The sequence below is a fragment of the Phlebotomus papatasi genome, chromosome 3 (genome assembly GCF_024763615.1).
Source record: "Phlebotomus papatasi isolate M1 chromosome 3, Ppap_2.1, whole genome shotgun sequence".
NCBI lineage: Eukaryota > Metazoa > Arthropoda > Insecta > Diptera > Psychodidae > Phlebotomus > Phlebotomus papatasi.
Window position 1 is genome coordinate 45941988 of NC_077224.1, and position 14695 is coordinate 45956682.

At 33.4% G+C, this 14695-nt stretch overlaps 2 protein-coding genes across 2 annotated transcripts; both read left to right on the forward strand.

Moving 5' to 3' along the window:
- Positions 1-3824: 3824 nt before the first annotated feature.
- LOC129806702 (uncharacterized) lies at positions 3825-10583 on the forward strand. Its single transcript, XM_055855473.1, has 2 exons — positions 3825-4047; positions 10260-10583. The coding sequence occupies exons 1-2, from the start codon at positions 3874-3876 to the stop codon at positions 10581-10583; spliced, it is 498 nt and encodes a 165-aa protein (XP_055711448.1). The 5' UTR covers positions 3825-3873.
- Positions 10584-10794: 211 nt separating this feature from the next.
- Positions 10795-12605, forward strand: LOC129807981 (homeobox protein Hox-C3a-like). Its single transcript, XM_055857610.1, has one exon. It carries the CDS (start codon positions 11528-11530, stop codon positions 12074-12076), a length of 549 nt encoding a protein of 182 aa, XP_055713585.1. The 5' UTR covers positions 10795-11527; the 3' UTR covers positions 12077-12605.
- Positions 12606-14695: the final 2090 nt, after the last annotated feature.

Genomic DNA, 14695 nt, shown 5'->3' on the forward strand with positions numbered 1-14695 from the left:
GCAGAGTGTTTTAATCATCTTAAATTCAGGTTGCAGTAGATTGGTATGGACGGGATGAGGTTGTCAGTCCAATGCCTTGTGGAATCAAGTGCAGTGAAGCTCTCTGGATGCAATTCGAACATGTTTAGCGCCAGAAAAATTCCTGGTGTCCTAAGGAGGATTCGAACCCGGAACATTTGCATCATAGAGCGATTGCTCACTAATGGCGTCTACACACTAGAGAAATTTATGTCCATATTGAAGCAAATTCCCTACGCTTGTGTAGGAAAAACTCTTCAATATGGACATAAATTTCTCTAGTGTGTAGAGGCCATAAGAGAAAGTACTCTCCCTTCGAACGTTCATGCCTTGGAATAATGTGAATTTTCTTTTATTTTTCTTAAGAGACTTATACATTTCTATTAAATATTAGGTAACTTATTATAAATATTATCGATAATTATGTGCAAGTCTCTTAGGAAAAATAAAAGAAATTCATATTATTTGAAGGCATGAACGTTCGAAGGAAGAGTACTTTCCCCTACAAAATTAATTGCGAAAAACTTTTCACCCTTAAATTCTCTCAATAACAATCTCAAATTGCTGAAGATGCTCTTGAATCACAATTTGGAATGTCTTTTCAATATTTTCGAAAAAAATCTCTAAAAGTCAACGTTTTTCTTTTTTTTTTGTGTCCATTCACAATTTTTTAATGCCCATTGAAGCACTTGCTTGTTAAAAAAAAACACAAAAAATCACTTACGCAATTCATACCTTGTCCAGTTGTATTGTGTGAAATGAATTATCTACAGTTTAGAAGGTAATAGAAAAGGGACAGCATTTTTCTGAAGAGGTTGTATTTTTTTTCGAGTATTTCACATTTTTCATGTCACAAAAGGTTATTCAATTTGCCATATTAGCAACCACTTCTTGTTACAAGAGACTTCATGGAGCCAAAAGCCAGATATGAGGTAATTTTGGGAATTTACTTGCATTCCTCGGTCCAAGATTGTGTTATTGAAGTGACGAAAATTTTGAGTTTCCAAGAAATATATTAAAATATTATGAATTAAAATTGACTTTTAGAAAGAATCGGTAAATGAATGTTTGAAATATATAAATATCTAATAATTTTTGTTTAATTTTTTAATCAAGAAAGCAATGTACAGAAAGTGGGGCATATTTAATTTAGGGCAGTTTTGAAATTTGGTTTGTTTTTCCTACTTTTAAAATGGAATTGAGCCTTATCATGATGTAATTTGGTTTCGCAATTGGTTTGTGGGGCTAAATTATATCATGATAAGGTCCAGGTTCATTTAAAAATAGGAGATAATGGCTCCGGCACATCTTTTAGATCAGAAAAATTTCATGAAATCAAAATTGAAATTCCTTTCTCACACATTTTGCATGTGTCTATCTCATTCTTTCGCACTCCAAATTCTATTGAGATAAATTGAATTTGTTGTGATATTTAAAATAAGAAGAAGAGTGCGAAAGAGTGAGATAAACATATACAAACCGTGTGAGAAAAATAGCGATTTGAATTTCGACTTCATGAAATTTGCCTGATATTAATAATTTTTGGTAAGAATCTTATTCCGGATGCAATAAATAATAATAAATATTAATTTCAGCAAAGAAAAAAAAATTGGGAAGTCAATAACATTCTTTCAAAATTTAAATGTTTTCTAAAACCTGGTCCAAAATGTACCATACTACCCGCTAAATATTTTTCCGAGCGGTGTTGACTCTACTCCGTTTTATTTTTATACAAGGACTTATCCTTTCAGAGAAAAGTATCATAGAAAGGAGTAGTGTGTGCCAAATTTTGACCAGCTTTAAAGTTCGGCCACTTTGAATGTAACTTCGGCCAAGCAACTTTATTAATTAAAATTATGGATTTTATTCTTCGAATAGTCAATATTTTATTTTTAAGATTTATTCTTTTAAGAATGTAACAAGACTAAAACCGGTAAATTTTGCGTATAATTTGGATTAAAATTGTGTTATAGAAACTTCGGCTTGGAAAGAGTTTTATAAGAAATGTAACAGACCGCTTGTGCTGCTGACAGTCTAGTATTTTGTGGTGAAGTGCAAATATTTTTCATTCGAGTTTTTTTTTTGTTAAAATCGATTAGTCTCCATTAAAGATTGTTTTAGGTAATATTCATAGGGAATCATTCTTTAGATTCCGAATGAAATTTCCCAGCTATATCACTTATTTCGTATCAAAAGAATTTGTGAGCGTCTCTCGAGTGAGATGATGTTTACTATTTCGGCCACATCTTTTGCTTCCCCAAAATTCTTATTTTTTTAGTTCTTTTTCAATTTCTGGATTGTAAAGGCCCAAAGAAAGAAGAAAGCATCGCCTCTATTGTTTTGCGTTAGGTGGTGACAAACAAGGTAGCCGAAATTCCACTCAAATTTGCCGGAATACTACGCAAAAAAATGTTTATATATATATTTTTTTTTAGTAATTTTTCAATATTTAAGGAACTGATTTAAAGAAAACAAAGATGATAAACTACTTTTCAAGGTTCTAAACAATCGTCCTAAAAAAGAAGTAACAAGAAATTTCAATATGTATTAAAAATATCGCATTTCAAACTAGGGACTTTGGTGCTTATTTGTAAAACTATGCCGAAATTTGGCACACTTACCCTGGATGTTAGTTTAGTTTATGTTGTTTTGAGATAAGGCGTAGACTGTAGACCTTAGACGTGTTAGGAGGAACGCTAGCTGCAGGAATCCCTGGCGACCAAGGCGCTTATTCGTTCGTCTGAGCCGTCTATTGTCCGAAGTTAGATACCGTTTGTCTAACATAATAAAGATCAATGTTCCTTTAAAACAAAAACGAAATAAACACCACTATAAACCGATCCATCGGACAATCATCTTTCTCAATAAAAAATATTATTATTGATACGAAACAATTATCATATATTCAGGATTACAGCAAAGGAAATATATTCAGTACTTAAGCATATTATTACCCATTATCATTATATTTATCCCAATCGGTTTAGAAATACACACGTGAGGCCCATATGAGTGATAGAAATAGCAATTTATTTAAAAAAATTTAACTGCCCACAGGAGAATCACTTTTTCTATAAGTTGACTATGTTTTAACTGTAGGCTTTTTTCATTACTTTTATACTCCCCTTCATAGAAGTTTTACTGGTCGAATAAAAAATATGTGGTATTGGAATTTATATCTTTTGAATTGTATTTCAAAAAGGTGACAAATTTGTGCCACACTTTTCGTGAAAGAAAACTCAAATGAAAGGTGTTATAAAGAACATAGGGCAAGAAATCTTAAATTGTTAAATTCCCTTAATTTCTGAGAAATTGGTTTTGATCATCTGCTACAACGGCTACAACTATTATTGTATTTTGTGTGCACAATCAGAAGCCAAGAGCATCAAGAGAGCACAAGCCAGTGACATAGTTTAAAAGGGGCGGATTCTCCCAAAATAACGATAAATCACTCAACATACATGAACTTTATGCTCTTCTTTTTCTGTTCAAAAAATAAAAGATATTTCATATCTAATAAATTGCAACAGAAACATTTTTTAGTATGGTTTATTTCTCCTGGACTTGGACTGAAAAAACAAACCATTGCAACAAATGCTGCAATCACATGCATTTTTCAATGTAAGATTTTTGCGACTTTTATTTTTATTGAATGACTTTTAAAATTATAATCAACAAATAGTAATACATATTGGTTTGCGTGTATTCCACTCTAGAAAAAGAGTAAGATAAAAATTATGATTGTATCTGGAAGCTTTAAGTATTTATTCAGCTGATCTTTCCGATCATGAGTGAGGCTGAGAAAATCTACAGTGCAAATTGGAGGTGTTAGAGAAAATATTTTTCACTATCAGAATGAATTTCAACCTTGTTAGTTTGCTTGTGCTGCTGTGTACAAATTTAAAGAATTTTGCAATAAGTCAGTCATATCGTGAAATTTATTGTGGAAATATATTCAAATTAGAAGGAAATTGTCTTCTTTATTGCATTTTCGAGGTGTACAATCACCATGGAGATGAACATATAACCGTAATATTGGGCACTATGCACGAAATTTTTTTGTGTAAATATTTTATTCCGCTCTTTCTATATGCAAACTATTTATTAGAAATTTCTCACAGTGTAAAACTTACTACACTATATCAGTAAAACAATATCAAAATAATTTAAATATTAATTTTTGAGGGTGTAAAAGTGATTTTTCTGCTGTTTTTGTTTATTAAAGTTAGTGGTCAGGTTCGAGCAACATGTGTTATGTATATTACGGTATTACGTGCTATCTACGGCAACAGCTGATGTGTTATATTCGCAGTAACACCTTTTTACATACAAAAAGGACAGATAATCCTAACCGGCTTATGTAGGTGAGATTCTTAACGTGAGCTAACTCGGAGTGCATGCAAATTCGATTTAGAGCTGAAGTTGAGAGACGCCATTCAGTTATCTTGAATAAAATTCGTGAAATTATACAAGTTTTGTATTTAAACCAAAATATCAAGGATTTGGATGAACTGACAGAAAAGTGTTATATGGGTGAAATGTAGACCAGAATGTTCTCTATAATTCTTCCATAGAACATGATCTCATCGATTACTCAGAAGCCAAGATAAGCGAGGTTTTTTGTTTCTTAACTCGTTTTTTCATCCAGAGTGCCCCAAGTAGTCATTTGTTGAACTTCAACTATATCAAAGAATTGTTGTATTTTGCGGGACTTTCCATTTAAACCCCTATTTTAAGTGTCTTGGTGGAGTAGAGGCAGTCAAATTGGCATCTGAGTGATTTCAAAGCGTTATTATTGGAAAAATCAATTTTTTCACACTTAAACGGCAAAATCGGAGTGATAGCGTAGTCTGAGCGGAAAATGATGTATGGACGAAATGTAGAGACAAATGTGCTCTACAATTATGTTGAAGTAATCATCAAAATCGGTTCAGCGACAGTCGAGATAATTGAGGTTATGTGATATTGAAATTGGTTTTTCGACTGTGGCGCCCCTGGTGTTGGTCCCACGAAGTTCAAATATTCTAGAAAGTTGTAGCATTTGGTGAGATCTTTCGTTTAAGCCCTCATTCATCAAAATCGGTCACATAGAACCGGAGATATGATTTTTTGAATTTTGTGAACTTTGACCCCTCATATCTCCGGTTCTATTGAAACCACAGCGCACATTTGCATCATTTTGGAAACGTCCTAGACTGGACTACAACATACTAAAATTTCATTAACTTGCACAATGCCGTTTTTGAGAAAAATGTCTTTGAATTTCGATGAATTTTGACGCTATCACAGCGCCACCTATGGTGACTTTTTGAACTTCCATCTGAAAGTGCTCATCGAGACGAAACCAAAAAGGTAAAATTTAGGTCGCTATGTTAATTAGAACCGGAGATAGAGGCCGGTCAATGTTCGAACTTTGACCCATTATAGCTCGGGTCAGGGGTTATGGATCGACTTAAGGTTTTTTTTGTTTGATAGGTATAATCAACGGCTACAACATACTAAATTTTCAGCCCGATGCACAATGGAATTTTTGAGTTATTTAACTTTTAAGATTTAAAAATTTTCTTTTTAAAAAAAGCGCTCCTAGCGGTGGTTTTATGAACTTGCGATGTTAGAAGGGGAAGTGGCATTTCACGAGAGCTTTCCAAAAAGCCCTCACTTTTTAAATTCTGACAATTAGAACCGGAGTTATGGCCATTTTAAGAAATTTTTTTTGGACCCTTATAGCTCGGGTCAGGGGGGTCGGGGGACCTTAAGTTTGGTATTGATGGAAAGCTCTAAGGCCCAGCTATAACATACTAAAATTTGAGTCCGCTGAATGCCATAGGGGCGGAGCTATTGAGAAAACAAAAAAAAGGGGGGTCTTCAAAATGGCGGAAGGAGGGGTGGGGGGTGGGGGGTCTATGCACCAAGTTGCAATTTTCACCCGATATATAACCTTTGCCGAAAACCGCAAGTCGATATCTTTTTTAGTTTAGGAGCTATTAAGCTCCAAAGAGCGGCCGGCCGGCCGGCCGGGAACGTAACTTAGCCACATATATATTCGGAATCAGGAAGTGGCGAAACACATTTTGGCCAAATTTGAGGTCGATCGGACGACATGAAATTTTGTTAGGATTATAGTAGGTGAGATTGTTAAGAATCTCACCTAATAGCGTATGATATGTTAAAAGAAAGTCTCAAAACATATGTAATAGAATAGGGTGATGAAGCTATTTAATGTCACTTAAGGGTAAAGGGGGGCTTTTTTCTTGATAAATTTAGTACTTCATTTTTTGTATATTTTTAATGCTTTAATTTTATAAATTAGTTTCTTGTGCTGAAAAACAAATTTTGTACTTTATTTATCAAGAAAAAAGCCATGTCCAACTTGCACCGGCGAATTGTCCAACTTGTATCACTATGTCCAACTTACATCACTTTACCCTAGTTAAATATATTATGAAGCTCTGCCTTATACTTCTACAGGAATTTTCGTAAAATTTGTTACATAAGATAAAAAAATATACTTTTCACGATTAGCCAAAAGCGTCCATTTAGGGTAACTGTACCAAATTTCGGTCAGCTCGCAATTTCGGCTATTTCTTTTGCTCTTCAAATTTCCATGATTTTTTAGAGAGATTATACAATACAACATAAAGTAAAAAATGCCGCTTCGACGAATGGGTCGATGTGATAAAGGCTTTGAAAGAATTCCGGAAAGGCACGGAACTATGAGAATCAAAGTGGCCGAAATATTACCCAAAGCTATGTCTAAATTTTTAATTATTTTAAAATGTATTAAGAATAATTTTAGAGAAAGCAAAGACGATAATCTATATACAACATTCCAAGAAATACTCGTTAACTCTTTAAGGACGATTGGAACACCGGTATCCCATAAAGAAAATAATTTTTCCTGACTACCTAAAGTTACTTTTTTCTAATGTTTGTAAAAAAATGCATCTTTTTTTTAAACCTTGAGACAAGTCCCATTTTCACGATTTTCTTCTGGTTTTCTTAGTGTAACGGTTTAACTATGAAATACTCTAGTAGTACTACTAGTAGTTTCGAATCTTGAAAAGTACTTTATCATTTTTATTTTCTTTACATCAATTCCTAAAATATTGAAAAATGAATAATAACACAGACATATTTTGTGTAATATTCCGGACACTTTTAGTGGAATTTCGGCCACTTTGTGTCAAACAACGGATGGGAAAGTTCAAAATGTCATACCGAATGAGTTTAATATTTAGTTTAATACATTTGTTTCAGAGGTGAGCAAGAACTGCTTGAAACCGTACAAATGTCAAGTGATAATTGTACGTCAATAATGGTCAAAACGCTACCTGGACAAACTTATTTTGACAGTTATTCGGCTTCAAACGGTTCTTACTCATCCTTAATTTATAAAACCTCTGTGGGCCTTGAGGTCTTCCGTATAATTGATTCTGAAGACCTGTAGAGTTGACCTTGACATTCCAAATTTACGGGCAAATTTCCGCAAACTCTTTGAAGGCCTTTTCCACATCATATTTTTCATACTGGCGATGATTTTTTTCTTTTTATGGGTCTCTTAGAATCCTGAAATTGAAAAAAAAATTAAAGAATTTTGGCAAAGCAAAATGTGGCCGAAATAGTAAACACTACCACACTGGAAATATGCTCATAAAATGTTTATTTTTACGCGAAATACATGATCCAGCCGGGAAATTTCACTCGAAATTTGGAGAATGATTCACTATTGATAAAAACAAGAACAATACTTAATGAATACTAAGTTGCATATTAAGTTACACTCAAAGTGGCCGAAATTTAAAGCTGGTCGAAATTTGGCACATTTACCCTAAATTGAGTTAGGAGAATTATATCAAATTTAGGACAGATTGTGTGTAAATATTAATGTTCTAAATTAAAAGCGTCATATTTTCAAAACTAATTTATTTTTTATTTCCTTCAAGTGATATTTGAAACTTGAATAGTACTTTATTACCTCTATTTTCCTTAAATTAATCCCTAATTAAAAATGGGTTAAAATGTAGACATTGCTTTGTGTTCAATTAGGAAAATAAACTTTCTCAGTTTTATGCCGTTCAGGTATACTTTTAAGGCCTTTCCTACCGGCATGTTCGTTAGGGGCTACGCTTTAATTTCTTTCTTAGACAGTACATAAAACCTTTAGAAAGTAAAATACTATAAAAATATGGTATTATTAACTATTCCAAATTGAATGTTTGTTATAAAAATATCGACATAAAAGTGATTTTAAGTAGGGAAAAATTAGGTAATTTAGAATCATTTCAAAAAATGTAAAAGAAATGCCATTAAGAAGAGCTGTACCCTTTATTTTTACTTTTTATTCTATTTCATGGTCATTTCCTCTTTGGCCTTCTGAAAAACTAAGTGTATAGTGTACGGAACTGACTTAGCTACAAGCGAGCTTAGTCGTCCCTCAGGTTATGCTTTAAGTGTGGGCAGCACTTAGGAATCAAAGCTTATAAGCGTAACAAGTGTAACTATAACACCTGTTATCCAAAACGCATATCACATTTTGTTGGAAACTGACCTCTAAATTGGTGGTATCGATCAGTTTTAGCGGTATGTAGTCGGATATCTTTCTTTAATTATAATCTTTAAATTGATTGTAATTTCTGAAATGGGTGTGGCCTAAATTGTATTTCTACTGAACCTAAATACCACACTACGCTCTCTAATTTAAGAATTTTTAGTGCATTAAAGTTGGGTTATTCGGAAGCTTTTAGGATCCAAATATACTTAGGCTGATCCTTGAGAATATTTTTAGTTTGCAAAATTTCGCAATAAAAATTTATTTCAAACTGTCATACATTTTAGGCTTAGGAACATTTATTAGAGGTTCTTTGCATTAATTTCCTTTACTTTGTAGACTTCTCCATGGCACTCAACACTCAATCTTTCACTCTTGTACTTTGAGACACTCTTTATTTCAATATCACGTCCTTCCTTGTTTATGTCCAATATCGTTCTGTCATCGTCCGTCAGTCATCGTCTACCGTGGATTGCCGTCTTGCGGCAACTCCGTCAAGTACAAGTTTGAACGTACTATCCGTAGGGTCAGGTCTACAATTTATTTAATCCATTATTGCCAAATTTTACAGGCTAAATATTTTCGAGGATCAGCCTGAATCCTAGACAGACGGGCTTGAGACCTAAGGGTTAGCCATATGACTCAACTGCTCTAATTTCTTATCAATAACGATTTTTTTGAAAAATTTAACTTAGGATTGGATTATCAAAGATAAATGACCTTTTAGGCTCACGACAAGCAGTAAAAAATGCTCGCTATTTAGGATTTTGAGGTCTTCGGGAACTGGGGTAAACCTCTAGCCTGTATATCGCTTTACGGTTTAAGCCGAATAACGGCTTAGTGGGAAACTGATAGATATGAGTCTAATCATTATTTTGATTATAATTACATTACGCCGGCTCTCGGCTTAAGCTGTAGGTCTTTCTAGCACATTAGACTTGTAAGTCTGAAGAAATCACCACGGTACACAAAATTAAGTATTTGCGTGGATATTTAATTAGGGTAAAATGGTACAAGTTGGACAATGGTACAATTTGGACAGGACTTTTTGTCTTGATAAATTTAGTACTTCATTTTTATTTGTATATTTTTAATGCTTTAGTTTTATAATTTGGTTCCTTGTGCTTAAAAACAATTTTTGTACTGTATTTATAAAGAAAAAAGTCATGTCCAACTTGTACCGGCGAATTGTCCAACTTGTAACACTATGTCCAACTTGTATCACTTTACCCTATTGTATAATTATATCATTTATTATTTCAAAGAGCATGTATCCGATTTTTTTAGTGGATATCTCTACACTGAGAAATAAACTGGGGTGCGATTATTTTTTTTGTTCATAACTTTAACAAGGTGTAAAAATATATCAACATTTTTTATGTTAATTTTACACCTTTTAAGGGTAGAAATAACATGAAAAAGGGTAACTTTAACCCCCAATACACCTAAAAAGCGTAATATTTACACCGATTTCGGATCAATACTGCAGGATAAATTAAACATTTCCGGAATGTTATTTTAACTTTTTCGGATTTCTCTCACTGTATATATTTCATTCAAAAATAATAAATACGCGAGAAAAGAATATTTACACAAAAAAAGTTACGTGTGTGAAGGAGCTTTTTCATATATTAAGTTTAAATATTAGTTAGAATTGTCTTTTTAAAATAAATACCAATTTTACTTTTTCAAGTCACAAGTTCTTTTTCACTTCTTAACTGAAAATGGTTATACTGAGAATTCTCCGAGAGCCAGTGAGGGTTATCTGGAAGCTTGTCTCAGATTCCGACAAGATTCATTGGATTATCGTTGCGGGCTTTTTCTTCCAATTTATGATTGCATTCGAGATATACTATCACAGGAGGATTTTGAACGATTTATACAAACGATGAATATGAAAGTTGCTCTAAGTGAAGGACAAAAAATATCCCCTTGGAATTGGAAGGTACTATACGTCTTTGTGATTATTGCATTAAATTATTTTAAATGTTGGTTTAAAAGAGTTATTGGTTTGTAAAAATGTGTATGCAAAGATTTTCAAGTAGCATCGTCATGAATTTTGATCATACCGCAAAAGAATCTCTGCACATAAGTATCTAATTTTTTTCGCACAAGGACCGTGACAATGATATGGCTATTGATACTTGTATGATGAATAGAATTTTTCGTCCTCTCTACATCATGCTCTTTGACAAATTTACCTTCGACAGGCACTCGAGAAGCATTGAAGACGTTGATCACATACCTCACATTGATCGCTTGAATGGTACTCTCTGGAGGGTAATTTGTCAGGCAGGAGGGATGAAAAATGGTACACATGAGACAAGCCGCCACTCATGTAAATAATTGTTAATAATTGTGAAAAGAGGATCACATCAAAAACAGAATTTCTCTGATCAATGGCAAGGTTGGGTGAATGAAACTCTCGTGGTGAATGGAACTACACAACAATTGATGAAGCACAAAAATATAAAAAAAGAAAAAAATAGAAAAAAAGAGGGAGAGAATTTATTTAGCGTAAAATTGGCCTCACAATTTAACGATAATATGATTTTTTTTTTTATGCAAGTTAAAGTTATATTTGTCAATTGAAAAGACATAAATTCAATAATGACTCTTCTGTGTGTTTTTTTTGTTATATACCTTCTCAATCTGTCTCTTCTGTACCTTTGGGTGCATTCAGTTAGGAGAAAAGGTGACATAATAGCCCCTGAAAAAGTACATTTTGCGTATACAAAATACCCTCTTAAGTGTATGATATTATATATCGAGGCAATTGGCAACAGAAGCTCTTTTGCTTGGGAATATCTATTATGTGCTTAGTATTCTTTTTCCTAAAGTCCTACACCAGGTAAATTTGAGGACCAAGTGAGTGTGTTATAAAATCAAGAGTCACATCCACAATCCTCTTAGTGCACTGTTGGACTTTTAGCAAAGTGGCGGGAAGTTCTGTGTTAAAAAATGTCGCGATCCTTTTTTGTCGAATCAATATTGCGCAGTGACAAAGAGTCACCAACTCCACTGGAGGATACCAAAAGAACCTCCCCAGGACTATATACAAGATTACCCAATTATACGGATTACACTATTGAGAATTATCTCTTGAGCCTTGGAACACTAAGGCATCCATTGACTAGAGAAACTGTACCCAGTGCTTGGAGCCCGGCTCCCTATACGCCTACCTATGTATCCAGATCACCACCTACCCCAAAGGATAAATCCAGCGATGAAGAGACCTCTGTAAAGAGAGCTCGCACAGCCTTCAGTAGTTCTCAATTGCTGGAGCTAGAGCGGGAATTTGCATCAGATATTTACCTAACTCGCCTGAGAAGGATTCAGATAGCAAATGCTCTAAAGCTATCTGAAAAACAAGTGAAGATTTGGTTCCAGAATCGCAGAGTTAAGATGAAGAAGTGTTCCGTTGATTCGAGTCCAGGAAAGACGTGCCAGGGACATTTGTGCCACTGCAGACAAACCCAGACAACTCCAAAACCATCAATTCAGTTATAGGATTTTATTTGCTACTTAGGTTTTTTTTAATTGGCTGTGCCATTCCAAGATTCTTGGTAGTTAGTGAATTTAAATGATAATGGCTCCGGCACACCTTTTAGATCAGGAAAATTTCGTGGAGTCTAAATTCGCATCTCTTTCTATCTCAAACCTATTGCATATGTCTATCTCACTCTTTCGCACTCTTCTTCTTCATTTAAAAATCACAACAAATTAAATTTAGCTCAACTGAATTTGAAATGCGAAAGAACATTGATAAAGAAAGGGATGTGAATTTTGATTTCATGAAATTTTCCTGATCTAAAAGGTATGTCGGAGTCATTAATAAATTTTTGTGTTGAATAAAAATTGGTATGATAAAATATCAAGTATAAAGCGATTCAACTTTGAAAAAGCTGTTACGCTTTTTGGAAAATTTTATTCCAATGAAAATTGTATTATAAAAATATTTACCAGATTGAATTTTCATTATGTTTTATTTACATTTCCACGAGAAAAAATTATATAAGGAAATAAAGACTGATTAAACCACAATTGAGTTTTATATAATCCACAAACGAACATTTGAGAAGAATGTTCTAGAAGTTACTAGAGAACACTTAGTGCTAGTTGGGTTGTTTTGGATATTGACGCTTGGATCAGCAATTGTCGTTACTACTTGTTCATCATCTAAGGGAAACTGGGGCACCACCAAACACGGGGTAGCACCAAACACTGCAATTTTTTAATCAGATATTCGACTTCAAAAAACAAGACTCATAGAAATTTATAGGCATTATAGGGATGCTTGTCCACTGAAGAAATGGTCGAAATAAAAATTAGAAATAAAAATTAGTGTTTGGTGCTAACCTGTGTTTGGTGGTGCCCCGTTTCCCCTAAATCAACATAGTCTGTGCTAATTTTTGATCCAAATCATGATATTTCAAAACTTGTGCAGTTTTGTACGGAAAATGATGTCCAAGATTTAAGGTTTAAAATCTCTTATTAGGTTTATAATTCTACTTCACAAAATCCCTGGAAACCCTTTTATTTTCCTCTAGAGGAGAATTAAAATTTAGTGTCGATTTTTACAAAACTGATCCGGTTTGCTCAGCTACGTACAAAATTTTTACACCTTTGTACGCCTCGTTTTCACCATAAACATTGGACCGTACAAAATAATTTGCACATCAGTGTTTAGATGGAACTTTCATCTACTTGTTTTAATCGTTTGTAATAATAATAAATAATTTTAAAGGCCTCAACTGAAAATCACATCGCAAAATTTTTTTGGGTTCTCAAGAAAATTCTTGTGCAATTTATCAAAAAATGCAGAATTTTCGGTCGGGAGTATGTTCAATACTGCTATTTAATCATTCTCTATAGACAGCATACCCTCGCAGTATTTATATAAAATATATCATGAAAACCGTGATTATAAATTCTACCAAGTTGATAAATAATTTCAGAGAAAATATTCCAAGTCCATTTTGACAGAACGACATCTTGAGGAAAGTGCCGAAAATTCATAAAATTTTCTGTAGAAATTCTGCAGAAAATTCTGCAGAATTTTCATACAACGATCGGATCCACCTTCAGAACAAAATTCTGCAGAATTTTCGGCAGTTACCTTTTCAAATCTGACGAATTTCTGCAGAATTCTGTAGAATTTGCCGGGTGGGTTAATATAATACGACAATTTTTATTGGGGAAACACCAGAGAAAAGTAGTTCTAATTCAGATTCCATGCAAAATTTCCTTTACATAACCTCATATTTTATTTTTTGAATGCAACCGTCGTTCAAATTTGAGGAGTTCAAATTTGAGGAACTCGACTGTAGTACTATACCGACGATACCGACTCATGACTGATTAAGTCTAATGCAGCCGGGTTAAAAATTTCAAGATCTTTCAAAAAAAAAAATACAATCTTAAGCAAATCGGTTGAAAGATAAGCCCTCTCAAGTGGTTAGCCTTTGATATCGAAATGTTTTCCAAACATAGGTCTCCAAGAATTCACTTTCACTTTCTTCAAAACATATTCGAAAATGAAAGAAATCGTATGAGCCGTTTTCGAAATAAACAAAAAAAAGTTTTGAAGGGGCCGGAGGGGGAGGTGAAAAGGAAAAACTGCAGTCCTAGAGAATGTTGTCGATATCTCTCACCGTTTGGCCTCTACACTGTGGTCAGAAACGTCAAAATTCTGTCAAAAAGAAAATTTTTGACGAAAATTGCTTTTAATATGTAGAGGCCTTGAGATTTGACTAATTTTAATTGCATCTGCAATTATAATTAACCGATAATAATTTAGTAAGAAGTGATTAAAATACTGATGACCAATTCTTAAGAAATTATTTAAAGTCATTTGTAAAACTTACCATAATCATTGACTAAAGAAAAATCGAGAAACTTTCAATTTTTGTAACAAGTTTTATAACTGTTACTTTCAATAAAATTAATATTTTTATAATTTTTTGTTTATATAAATGTTTTATTAAAAGAAGAGATGGCAAAATATTCGAGCAGGAATTAGAGCTATCCGTGAATTATCTTTTCGCATGATTTGTAGGTGTACACACTGGTTTACGACTTATTAAAACAATTCGCAATCATAAATGAATTCCGAATTAGAAAATTGAT

Excerpts from the sequence above, each read along its gene's own strand:
- LOC129806702 (XM_055855473.1), top strand. The coding sequence starts at position 3,874 with ATGAATTTCAACCTTGTTAGTTTGCTTGTGCTGCTGTGTACAAATTTA. Across the intron at positions 4,048-10,259 it reads ATGGAGATGAACATATAACC|TCACAAGTTCTTTTTCACTT; the intron begins GTAATATTGGGC and ends TACTTTTTCAAG.
- LOC129807981 (XM_055857610.1), top strand. The coding sequence starts at position 11,528 with ATGTCGCGATCCTTTTTTGTCGAATCAATATTGCGCAGTGACAAAGAG.